Source organism: Anguilla anguilla, chromosome 6 (assembly GCF_013347855.1).
Source record: "Anguilla anguilla isolate fAngAng1 chromosome 6, fAngAng1.pri, whole genome shotgun sequence".
Taxonomy (NCBI): domain Eukaryota; kingdom Metazoa; phylum Chordata; class Actinopteri; order Anguilliformes; family Anguillidae; genus Anguilla; species Anguilla anguilla.
In genome coordinates this window covers 29015786-29028838 of record NC_049206.1, presented here as the reverse complement: position 1 = coordinate 29028838, position 13053 = coordinate 29015786, and the positions used below count along the sequence as shown (strand labels likewise).

Here is a 13053-nt window from a genome sequence, read left to right as displayed (position 1 = left end):
CAGTCTCTGGCTCAGCCTGAGCCTCTAAGCCTGGGGCTCTCAGACCTGGTCCTGGAGAGCCATAGGGTCTGCTGGTTTTCTCAAGTTACTCAGCAAGTGATTCTCTATCCTGGTCCTGATCAGCTGCAGAATCACCTTATCCCCCATGTTGCTCAGAAGTTAATTGACCAATTAAAGCAATTGATTACATGGTTGACTCCTCACATGTCTGAATTGGTTGCTGATTCTGAGGTTTAAAATAAAACACAAATTCCTGTAGTGCAGGTCCACAGTTGCAGTTAGGGTTCCTAGATGCCCCTGGTTTGGACCAGTTTTCAAATTATTTGTACAGGTCCGGTTTGTGGTTCTGACTGGACCATATAAATGTCCGGCCTGAATAACTGATTGGAATTGAATGTTAGTGCATAGTGATAGATTGTAAATCTGACAATCCTAGTTGGGTTCCCTGCTGAGAATAGAATAGAATAGTCTTTCCCAGAGGGAACTTCAGAATGATCCAGGTCTCACTGTTTCCACTTAGTTTAAATCTTTATTTATACTGAGAAATCACATTGAGACGCTGGGTCTGTTTCTCAATATACTTCTAGCCATACAGTTACTTCAGTTGTCTTCCATTCCAGAAAAGGCAGTATCTTTTACAAATCCTTCTGAATTAAGTGTCTGAAGCTATTCTTCTTATCTTTCAAAAAGCATACTAAAAATCCAATGCCTACAGTTATACCCTGCAGATAATCAATCCATTCTGCTTCACATATGGTAATATAAAAATAAGGTGGTTAACTGAAATATGCTTGAGTGCACTCGTAATGTGGCTGTACTATATATTCCGTCTTTCATGGGGACTCTGCCTTTCAGGACGCTTTGAGGAGGAGTTCATAAAAATGCGGATGGAGCGTCTCCAGGGCTGGATGACCCGGATGTGCCGGCACCCCATCGTCTCCAACAGCGAAGTCTTCCAGCTCTTCCTCACCTACAAGGACGAGAAGGTAGCGCTTGTCTACGTCATGTACTGCACCCCCAAACAATTCATCAACTTGGTTGCCCCTGACAGAGATGGTTCCACTCATTCTAGAACCTAGACAGTCAGATCTCAGGACACTTGACACCAAACCATCAGGGCAACGCATACTGTGGAAGTGATGGGCACATTAGGGACATGCCAGCTTCGATGTTGGTCAGATTGTCTGAGGGCAGTTCGTGAAACACACACCTCTCACAATTCATCCGCTTCCCTGGGTCTCAGAGTTTGTCTGAATCGCCAGCTCGAACTGTGCCTATAGCGTTTAGGCCCGTTTTCAGTGAGTTGGTGCAGTCAGCCTGAAACTATTGGTTACATCCTGAAAGTGGATGGGTTTGTCACTGAACTGCTTTCATGTGTGACAATCACAGAGGAATATCTCTTCTCTCAATTGTTGGCAAAACCTTTGGCTGAATCATCCTAAACTGGCTCACCACATAGAGCCAGGGGCAGCTGCTCACAGAAAGTCAGTGTGGCTTTATGGAAACACGGGCCACTGCTTGCAATTAGGCAGCTCCCCACCTTTGTTGACCTGACCAAAGCGTTCGACACTGTCTGTCGGGAAGGGCGCTGGAAGATCTTGAGCAAATGGCATGCAAGCATATGTTCTTGATAATGGTGAGCCATCTAGCCCTTGCACTGTAACAAATGGTGAAAAGCAGGGTTGTGGTCTGGCACCTACTGTCTTCAGCACCATATTCACTGCCATGCTGTCTGATGGACAGTGACCCTGGCATAGACATCCGCTACAGAACAGATGGCAAGTTTCTCAACCTGCGACTGTTCTAAGCCAAGACCAACGTCCGTGTTTTGAGAGATTGCGTGATTTCCTGTTTGCGAACAACTGCATTGCATTGATTACTGGGGCAGACATGCAGTCCAGCATGCACCTGTTCTCTGCATACTGCAACAACTTTGGACTTACTATCAATACAAAGAAGATTGAGGTCATGTTCCACCCTGCTCCTGTAAAGCCCCACCAAGACCTGGTAATTGCCATCGACAGGCAGAAGCTGGAGGCGGTGGCAGATTCACTTAACTGGGCAGCACTGATGCTCGCAAAGGAAAGTTTTGGAAAACTTTGTCAAACAGTTTGGAACTAGAGGGTAGTGAGTACAGAAGCCAAAATAAAAGTCTACTAAGCCATTGTCCTCTCTATCATCCTCTTGTATGCCAGTGAGATTTCATACCAGAGGCCTGAAAAGAAACTTAATTGGTTTCATCTCAGTTGTCTTCGCAAGCTCCTTAGAATCTGCTGGCAAGACAGAGTCCCTGACACTGAGGTCCTTGAGTCCTCAAACATGCCAAGCATCTGCACAATGCTAAGGAAAATTCAGCTCGGATGGGCAGGCCATGTCTGTAGAATGGCTGATGAGCGCCTTCCCAAGCCCATTTTCTATTGTGAGCTACAGACCGGAGCACGACACCAAGGTGTTCAGAATAAGCACTTTAAAGACACTCTGAAGGCTTCTCTTCAAGACTTGCAAATAGGCCCAGCTACATGGGAGTCACTTAGCCAAGGTCACTAACCTGGAAAAGAGTATTTTTAAAGGGAGCCAACAGCTACAAAAGCGGGCACACAAAGCAGCACAGGGCAAGTGTGCTCATAGAAAAGCCTGTGCAACTGCTGCCTCCTCTCTCAATCAACAACCCTTCTGTCCTGCCCCCACTGCGCCCAATTCTTCCTAGTGAGGATAGGCTTCTTTAGCCACCTGAGGACCCACACTGCCCAAACCATGGGATAATGATGCTGATGGTCATCTTCATAAATGAAGGACAAATGCTGCATGATGTGCTTTAATCAATGCAGTGACAAACCCACTGTGACTTATCGCTGAGCAGTGACCTCCATAATGTTTGAGACAAAGACTATTTTTCCTCTTGATTTGGCTTTGTACTCCGGAATTTTAGATTTGTAAGCAAACTATTCACATGTGGTCGAAGTGCACATTCTCAACTTTTATTTAAAGGAGTAACATGGTGGTTTTCACACTTTCTCGGTTTTAAGAGGCATTGAAGAAACACGATGAGTAAAGTATTAAATATGTCCGTTCTTTATTTTTGGAGAAATATGCGTTTTAAATTTATCGTCCGATTTTCAGCCGGTTGAGAATGTTCTCCTCGTAGTGTGTCACACGAGGATAACCACTCCCATTTCCATGCCCCGTAAAGAAATCTGATCGGACACACCATCCTGCTACAAGTGTGCTGTGAAGTTTAGGTAGCAAAGAACAAGGCTGAATCCTTCTGACATAATTTACATAGAAACTATGCGCTCAGATCGCCTATTTTCACTCACTGTGGCCAAGTGGAATCGATAGCGTTTCAGAAAATATATAACTTTAAAAGGTTTAATTCAATCTTCTGCTGGGACTTTTGCCATTTATTGAGGGTGTGAAGGAAAATTTCGGTGCCGCTGACTATAATCGAATATTTTTCATATTTACCATTCGATTGAGTATCATTCAAAGTACATTTTTATGGGTTAGTGCTGTCTGATTGTGCTAGCTACTTCACATTAACCTTGTACAGTGATCAGTAAAGGTTAACAGCACAGCACCACTTAATTATTGTCACTTCTATAACCACTGTAATGAACTTAAAAAAAGGCAACAAACTACCTTTTCTGTGAGAAATGTATTGTCGAGCTCATGCGCATACACTGCTGGCGACATTCCAAAGCTCCGTTTTACCCTACTGTCAGTCAGATTGCTGTGATAGCTAATTCTAAATCATATTTGGGGACCCATGGATAACTCGTGACCCATAGTTTGTGCCGCTGGCTTACAGGCAAGACAATGCAAATATTTGACTAAAGTTGGGTTCACTCATTAGAGTGCCTTTTAAGGACTATTAGACTATCTCTGGTTGGTTATATTCATTTATAGCTAGCTAGCTAACGTTAGCTAGCTATGTAGTTTGCTTTCATAGTGTAATGTTATCGATAACGTTAGCTAGCTAGTTTGCTGTCATAAGGACGTTATAGTTGTGCTTTTATCTTAACTTGGCTAGCTAGCTAGCAAAAATTGTTATTGTATATAAGTGAACATCCTTAGCTATCGATACTTGATATACTAAGTTAGCTAGCTTGTGAAAATTCAGTCTCCCAAGATGAGCGCATATCATGGGGGTAGCTATGGTAACGGGGCATGGTCTGTCGATCATAGCTAACTGACAGTTCTCATTACCACTCCCAGACAGTTTGGGTGAACTTTTATAGTGAGAAATTTAGGCTTAGAAAAATACGTTTTAAAATGCATTTAAATGACTGAATAATAAAACAATTATGTACATTTGTTTTGTTGTTGCCTAAAGACAACTGGCAAGTGTCACATTTAAGTACCATGTTACTCCTTTAAGGGTATTTATTCACTTTGGTTTCACCTTGTAGAAATGACAGCACTTTTTGTACATAGCCCCCCATTTCAGGGCACCGTAATTAGATTACTAATCTAAAATTGTGGAGTAGAGAGCCAAATCAAGAGAAAATATGTCTTTGTTCCAAACATTATGGAGCTCACTGTATAATCCTGAGGCTATAGTTTCAGTGATCTTCACTTGTTCAGTACTATGGTGGATGTACTGTATGGTTCTTGTGAGAACATATGGTGAGAAATGAGACTTAATACATATCAGCTTGCTTGTTGGGTATTTTATTGGTTTATCAAGCATCTTTATGGCTTATTTTTAATAATGTAGTGCATGAATGCAACAGTTACTCTTTAAACAACTAATGCCTTGGAAATTGTCAATGGTTCACAACGGGATGAGTGCTTTTGAGCCTCAAAAGTTGGAGACGGTATCAAACAGCAGGCTTCAGTCCAGTAGATCAATGGAGATCAGAGAACTCTCCTCCGTAAATATCCATTGCGAGGGTTAAGGCAGATGTATCATTTTTTATGGCACTTTTTGCAGGACTGGAAGATGGGGAAGAGAAAAGCAGAGACGGATGAGACAGTGCGAGTGATGATCTTCACCACAATAGAGCCAGAGGCTCCTGATTTGGACCTTGTTGAAGTGTGAGTTCCACTAGTGCTGACATCAGTATGGATAAGGAGTCCAAACACAATTGTGGAATATGAAGTCATAGCATGTAGTGGCACTGTTAGTTTTAGCATGTTTTAAAACCACATCTGGCATCTGACATTGTCACATGTTTATTTAGTCCTGGCCAACATTACTTAATGCAGTGTGGAAATTTGCATACTGAAGTGAATGATTGTTTGAAAATCCTTGTCTGGTTTTGAAACTCTGGATTGATTTTGTCTTGTGAAGGGAGCAGAAGTGTGAGATGTTCAGCCGATTCACCAAGTCCATGGATGATGGAGTGAAAGACCTACTGAATGTGGGACAGGAGCACTGGAAGAGATGCACTGGTGGTAAGTATCTGACCTCCCACCTTTGCCTAGCATGATACGACAGATTCTTTAGACTCACCAGGGAATTCTGGTCCTCCTCTCTGCTGCTTAACAACTGGTAAGTCTGGTCAATAAAACAGCAGAGCTGAGCATTTTGTTTATGGCATCTGCTAATGCTGCTTTGCTCAGTAAACAGGCAGAGAAAACTGGGGGAAATGGCCAAATTTTGTAATGCGACACAGAGTCAACTGCTATATTTAAGTTTGTTCTTGCATGGGTTCTTCTTGTCAGATATTCTGTTTATGCTCTGGAGAGTAAACTTTCCTGAGGAACATTCCACTATGACAGTACCCACCATTTTATTCCATCTGATAACTCAAGCATTTCCATAAACATCTTTCATAAGCAGAGATGTCATATTGCAACCTTGGGGATAAAATGTGATGTTGACATCCTGAAAAGTAGGCATGTAGAGTTGATATGACAACATGTTAATCGCTGTACCTTAGACTATGTCCTTTTATTTGTAGCATTGCCAAAGGAGTACCAGAGAATTGGAAAAGCATTTCAGAATCTTTCTTCAGTATTCAACAGCAGTGGATACCAAGGTACAGTAGACACCTCCATTTACACTCCAGTAGAAATATGTACAAATAGGTAACCTATTTTTTAGTTGCTTTTGTCATTAAAACTTGACTAAAATATGTCAAGATGTCATTTATACGTATATTAATATATAGTCATATCTTCATATATGCATTGCTCTCCAAAATTCTTCACGCTCTTGATAAAAAATATTTTAAAATACATATAAAATAAATAACATTTTCATGTAATTTATGCTCATTTTTATTACCCTCAATAATAGTGTGGTAGGGCAAAATGAAAGTGGTATCTAGTTAGGTGTGACAGTCAACAACCCTTTATTTTGCTTCTTCGGAGAGGTCATTGCCCTTCTGCATGGTGATGGATGACACTTTTTTTTACAAGGGTGCTACTTTTTGTTTATGCCCCAGTGAGCCAGGAAGCCATGAGAGGTCACAGTATAGTCCCCAGTGCAACACTGTCTAAGAATAACTTTAACAAATAGCCTGTTAATGCAGAGGTTTTTCATTGTGACTCAAATCATTTTGTGAAATAAATTACTTATTTTAAGCTAAATCTTTTTTCTCAGAGCAATTAGTACAAATTTACATAATTTTCCATTTTTTAACATACAATGTAACACATCTGTATTGTTTATTTTTTGCTCCCTTTTTTGTTCATCTTCATCAAGGGTGTGAATAGTTTGGAGGGTAGTGTATACACACATTTTCATTTTCTTTATTTTATTTTTGGAATTACAAAAGTATGAAACGTACTGTAGTGGTATTGATGGTGACCTAGATTCCAGTTGTCCTAGTGAGAATCCCCATAATGATCATTGCCACTGCATTTGTTAAGCAGTCATAAATAGCCACCACTGCATACCATAGAAGAGTGAGGCATTTCTACAGAGTGTCATATGTCTCTAGGAGAGGCCACGCTCACTGATGCACTCACTGCGGCAGGAAAGACATACGAGGAAATCGCCCAGATGGTTGCAGAGCAGGTACCCTTCATCACCGCCCTTGCTTTCTGCCACCTCAGTCCCTTTGCATCATGGGACAACAGATATCCACTCTCCAACACTCCAGTGTTCATATTTGATGGTTTAGCGTACTCTGAGCCTTGAGCTTTGTTCTCAGCAGTTTGTGTTATGAAAGAAAATGAAAATGGGGACTTAGTTGTAAAGGATAACGACAAGGTACCATTCAATGCGATCTGGGACTCATGTGAGGGAATTAGTAGATTGCAGGTGTACTGTTTACAGATTTTCTTTGTGCTACATTCAGGTTATTCGATTTATTTAATTATTTTTCAGGGGCTGTGTAAAATTAAAACCATTCATGACAATCATACAATGCATTGTACACAAGTTAACCCAACAGAATACTTTTCATTGGTGGAAAAATAAATTCTGAGGACTACTATTTTTTGCCCCATACTACAGGAACAGTGATGTCACTCCAAAGCCCAGGCTGTTTTTTTTTTGGGGGGGAAGGGGGGGGGGGCTTTGTTGTGTGGATGTCAAGTAGTTCGCAAGAAAACTGGATTATCTGGATTAACAAATCATTTCTATAGAGTCCACTTCAACTGCTCTTCATGTTGACTTTAGATTGATAGGTGACAGTTCCTCACAGTGCAATGACGGGGAGAGCAGTCATTTAATTTATGCAGTTCCTTTCTTTATCTGCACAAGAAATCCAGCTGTTCTTGCGGTATAGCCTGTCCTGTTACCCTTTGTAGCCCATAACAGTAGCCACAATGGGTAAAGTGAGAGAAGCAACCTAAGACATTCCTCACCATATTCAGTTTCAGAGCTACACTGGAAAAATCATGCCAGTTAGCAAGCTAGCTGGTCGTACAGTTGCTCTGCCATATAATTTTAACCTAGGTTAATTTAGATTGATTTTAATCTTAGTTTTTTTAGAATCTGAATGAAATGTTAGACTTGGCTTGCAAGCCAACCCCTTATTTTTAAGATTAATCTATCTAGTTTGCCTGGCTTACATTTCAAAACCATTTACACTGAGCCACTGCAATGTTCATAAAATAAAAAGTAGAGTAAGTTTGTGAATTTGGGAAAATTATGCTACCGGTAAAGGTTTCTCTTTTAATATATAATACATTTGTTTAATAAAAAACACATACACACACGCACACACACACACACAGAGTGCTGTGTTTTATATGTGATTTGTTCTCCCTGTTACATACAATATAGAAAAAGGTACAACACTGCAGGAAAAACATGAGATTATGAAAGAATGTTGGAAATCATTACAGAGAAACTAGATTGATATATTGAACAGTATACAAAACATATTCAGTATGTTAAAGATCGGAATTGCAAAAGGATTTTATACGAGGAAAAAGGCAGACAGCTTATGAAGAAATGTTTCTACCCCAAGTTTGATTCCTGTCCCATCTGCCAAGCTTGGAAGTTTAGAATCCACCTTTTCAGCTTGACCTGAATTCACAACCGATGTCTTTATTCGTGACTTTTAGTCATTTGCTGGATGTGACCTTATCACTTCTGTCATGTGTTTCCTTCCCTCCATCCTTCCCATCCCTCAGTGTTTAAATTTAGTCCAGGCATTCTTCAAACCCCCACGCTCAGGTCTGAATGTTAACCTAAAGGAAGAGGAAACCATTTAAAATCTGTGCAGATAACTGTGGCTGGTTTATGACTTTGTAACGCAACTGGAATCCTTGCTTTGTTCATCCCGTTCTGTCGAATATCTGAACCAGTTTTGCAGCTGAGCGAACAGAGCCTCAAAATTAAAACTTGAATTTTTTTGATGTCTAAGCAGCGTTCGCTTGGAGGAATTTTCTAGGTAAGCACGGACTGCTCAGATTGTAACGTGATGTGTTTTTTTTTATCCCATCGGTTTCATGACTATGAGTTCTATCCCTGGGCTTAAAAGTTAGCAAAGACAAAGCACATTAATCTAATGACAGGATTGCTGCCAGCACAAGCTGTGACTTCACGGCCTGCTTCCCAGTAGTTCTTTTCTTGTCATGACCATCTTTCCCAAGTTTCCAAATTATGTCTGAGGAAAGCTTTCAAAGCTGAACTTATTTTGTGCACAATGGCCTTGTATAAGAGCAGCTAGAGCCACGGAGCTCACAGCCAGAGGTACAGTTTGCATACAGCAGGGGTGCCCAATATGTCGATCGCGATTGACCAGTCAATCGAGGCTGTGCTGGTGAGTCGCGCGTCATTTTAAAAAATGCATCTGTTAAAATTTGCATTGTTACTGTTTTCATCCCTCTTCCCTGCGGCTTCTGCCTGACAGACACTTGATTGACATTAAAATGTGACCAATCTGCTGCTGTTTGAGAACTTTACATTTTGCATGCCCATTTATGATATAGACAAGATTGGGCACTCAAAATTTTTGTGGTATGGTCACGTAAATTTCCAATATATGTGATAGTAACATGATAACTTTGCCAATGTATTTTATATGAGGCAGAGCAGTCCTGGTGACATCATAAATCTGGTCCATTTTAGGAATGGAATTTCGCTTTCAATATGCGACAGATAATGATGTAAATCTAACGCTGGGATTTTGTCCAGATATGATACTGGTCGAATTTGATTTTATGTCAACACGGATTTGTATGCAATTTGGCTTATATTTTTATGCGATTGTTACAAACTTTGCCAATGCATTTTATATATATATAATGGCGCAGGCTATCGTGGTGGTGACATGATAAATCTATTTTATTTTTAAGGTCTATTTTAGTTAGGGAATTGCGTTTTCAATATCCAATGAATAATGGTGTTTTAAATTTTTCTTTGTCCAGATAGGATATTGGTCTAACGATTTTACTTTTATGCCACTACAGGTAGCCTACAATTCTGCTTGATTTTGGAAATAGTTACCACTACACACAGTACTGGAAAATTTAGTTAAGCTTGTATGTCTGCCCACCACTAGATATAGGCTATAGAAAATGTTGGGTAATGGTTGCAAGCAATATTATTATTATGTAGATTCAAAAATATAAATAATAAAATTTACTAAAAAGTTGTATTTACTAAGTAAAATTATTGACAGTAGTTGCAGGCAATTACATAGCCTAACCTATATGTGGCATCTTCAAATTAATCAGTTTGGCCTAACCTACTAAGTAATATTGCATGCAACCACTGTCCAAGAATTCATTTTTTGCGTGTGGGCATAGTACATTCAGTTTGGTATTTATTTATGCTAGTGTAGTTAGCAAGCTATGGGCTTGTAATGTCCAGTCCCAATAATTGACGGGAGAAATTTACTCCCTGCCCCGATGTAGATTCCGGAGAGGACCCAACTGACCCCCTGCCACCCCGTGGTAGATCATGTTGTGCTGGCCATTGGAAAAGTAGATCACAAGCCAAAAAAAGAGTGAGCGCCCCTGGCATACAGTATGCGGGATATAAAGTCATAAACACTTACCTCCTAATTGTCTTGACTGAATTGCGTAAGCTTCTGTCCCAGTTCAGAGTGTTAGTTGTTTAAAGAGAGTTGGAAAATGAGCTGTATTGCTGTCTTCACAGACTGTTTCTGTGGCCTTGGCTATATGTTATTTGTCCTCCAGTATCAGCCAGTCAGAACTAACTGCAGTTGGTCAGTTCCATAGACTGCAGAAAGCAAGTCACTGTGGATCAATTCTCTATGACATCACCCATTGACTCCCCATGGGCTTGGTGAAAGGTGTTTTGAAGCCCGGGAAGTGCAGTTTCTGGGCGCCGCCACGTTGTATGAATTGGAGCCAGAGACTGATCAGTAGGGAAAACAGGGACCCTAATATGGACGTGAAGTCCAGTCGTCCACTAAACGCTTGACATGCAGTGATGCAAACTGTCCCTGTTTGGTCCACAAAATATTACAATCATGTCCAAATAACACAATAACTTAACAGATTGGCACATGGGGAAACATTAGACAATGAAAAAAAACTTATTGAAGTTCCATTTTCTTGTAGGGAAAAAATGACAGACTTTTTATTTTGACGGTATTGTTATCATTGACTTACATTGAAACGAGTGGCTGAAACACCTGTACTGGAGCCAACCACACTGGCACTTGCGAGAAACGTCTCTCACAAGGAAGTGAGCTTCAAAATCACAGCCCGGCTTTGGCAGCTTGGTCAGTACTGGCTGACTGGCTGTTCTGCAGTAGGGAAAGGCTGTATTTTTACTGTTTTGTTTTTGAGGTTAAAGAGCTGGACTGGTCTTGCATTCTCAGTGTGTAACCGTATAAAGAATATGACATTTGAGTTTTTCTATTGTTAGCAGGCTGAAAATGAGTGGGCGCAGACTGTTTCAATAAAAAAACATCTGCCAAACAGGAATTTGGGAGCACATGGTAACAAATTAGGGAATCCCTTCTGTATGGCAATGATGTATCCTGTAGTGGTAATGGGTGAAGAAGAAATATATTGATTAGTTTGGGAACGGAGAAAGATCTGTTCTCAGCATAGTTTTCCATTTAATCCATGGGATAGTTTTTTTTTCAATTCTCAAAGAATATCACCCATTTTCAATATAGTCAGTGTTTCTTAATTAACTTTAAGAATATTTAGTTATGATGGTTAAATGAGCACTTAGCAAATACTAATGAACATTCTACACAGGGTTTGAATTTCACAGTGCATTACATGGGAGGAGGGATTGTCTGTTTTCAGAAATAATTCTTTTGTTTATTCTTCTCATTTCATCTTTGCCATTTTTCCATGTGTAGTTTTGTAATTGTCTGACTTTGTGCCATTGTTTTCCTTTTCCTATTGTGATGGTTTTCCCAGGAGTGGATGCTTTCATTTTTTTCCAAATGCACCCAAGCTAATTTGTGACATGGGTCCAGGGGAAAGTATCGCTTGGACATGCTGGGCATTAATACACTAAAATACACCTCATAAAGGGCATTGACTGTGCATGTTTGTTGTCTGGCTAAACCCTTCCCCCGTGGTTCGTTTTAATGTATATTGCACACCTTTCGCAGAAATTATTAATTAAGAGCTCCAAATACATTGATGTATCAAACAATACTCATGAAGTTTGCTGTTTATCATGAATGGGATAAATACCCTGAAACTGGTCCTCAGTAGTGGTACCTATTTTTTACAGTCTCTGAGTGGTACCCATTTTCTCATTTAAAAAAAGTGTTTGCTGTGGGAAGTGCTGTCGGATATTCTGTATAGTATACTACACAGCACAGTCACAATATGCAGGTGTGAGAGTCCACTTAAAGAAATCAAACATTTTCCATGATTCGAGAATCCATTTGGCACTCAGTTCTCCAAATCCCCCCCCCCCCCCCCCCCAGTAAGGCCACCCTCAGTGACCCTATCTCTCTTCCTGCAGCCAAGAAAAGACCTGCACTTCCTGATGGAGACCAACAACGAGTACAAAGGCCTGCTGGGCTGTTTCCCGGACACAATCGGAGTCCATAAGGTACCACCGACCCATCCATCTTCCACCAGCCAATCAGAGAACAACATCCTGTCTCATCAAGTCAGCGGCCCGTCGAACGGGTTGAGTGTGGAATAGATGTCCACAGTCTCTCATTGATCAGCAGCCTGGTGTGAGGCAAGGTTGAGTACACCAACCAGGCTGCAGTAAGCAGTGTTAACCATGGACAGCTGTACTTGGATTTCCCCTGGTAAAAGTAACAACCCTGCAGATCTGCTCATGTACTGTAGGCAGCATGTGGCTCGCCAGATTCAGAGGGTTGTGGGCTTGAGTCCCAGATAGGGTGCTTAGTAAAGGGGCACTCAAATAAACATCCAAGTCCTCATTTAAACATACACTATATGACTAAAAGTATCTGGATACCCTTGGTCTGTGGCTGTTTTCCAAGGTTTGGGCTAGACCCCTTAGTTCGAGTGAAGGCAACATGCAGTCAGTCACATTTGAGATGACTCTGTGCTTTGCCGACAGTTTGGGGTAGGCCCTTTCCTGTTTCAGCATGACAGTGCCCCCAGGCGAGGTTCATATAGAAATGTTTTTTGTCAAACAGTGTGAATAACTTCCCTGGCCTGTACAGGGCCCTGACCTCAACCCTGTCCAACACCTTTGGAGTCAATTGGAAAGCCAACTGCCAA

The 13053-nt window shown here is 40.9% G+C and overlaps 1 protein-coding gene across 2 annotated transcripts in view; it reads left to right on the top strand.

The window, feature by feature from the left end:
- Positions 1–13053, top strand: part of snx9a (sorting nexin 9a) — a 48842-nt gene that overhangs the window by 30040 nt on the left and 5749 nt on the right. For both annotated transcript variants that reach the window (XM_035422215.1, XM_035422216.1), the window contains 6 exons: positions 856–986; positions 4934–5037; positions 5294–5397; positions 5907–5984; positions 6891–6967; positions 12314–12403. In XM_035422215.1, coding sequence (XP_035278106.1) covers positions 856–986; positions 4934–5037; positions 5294–5397; positions 5907–5984; positions 6891–6967; positions 12314–12403 — 584 coding nt within the window. The remainder of the gene's footprint in view (positions 1–855; positions 987–4933; positions 5038–5293; positions 5398–5906; positions 5985–6890; positions 6968–12313; positions 12404–13053) is intronic.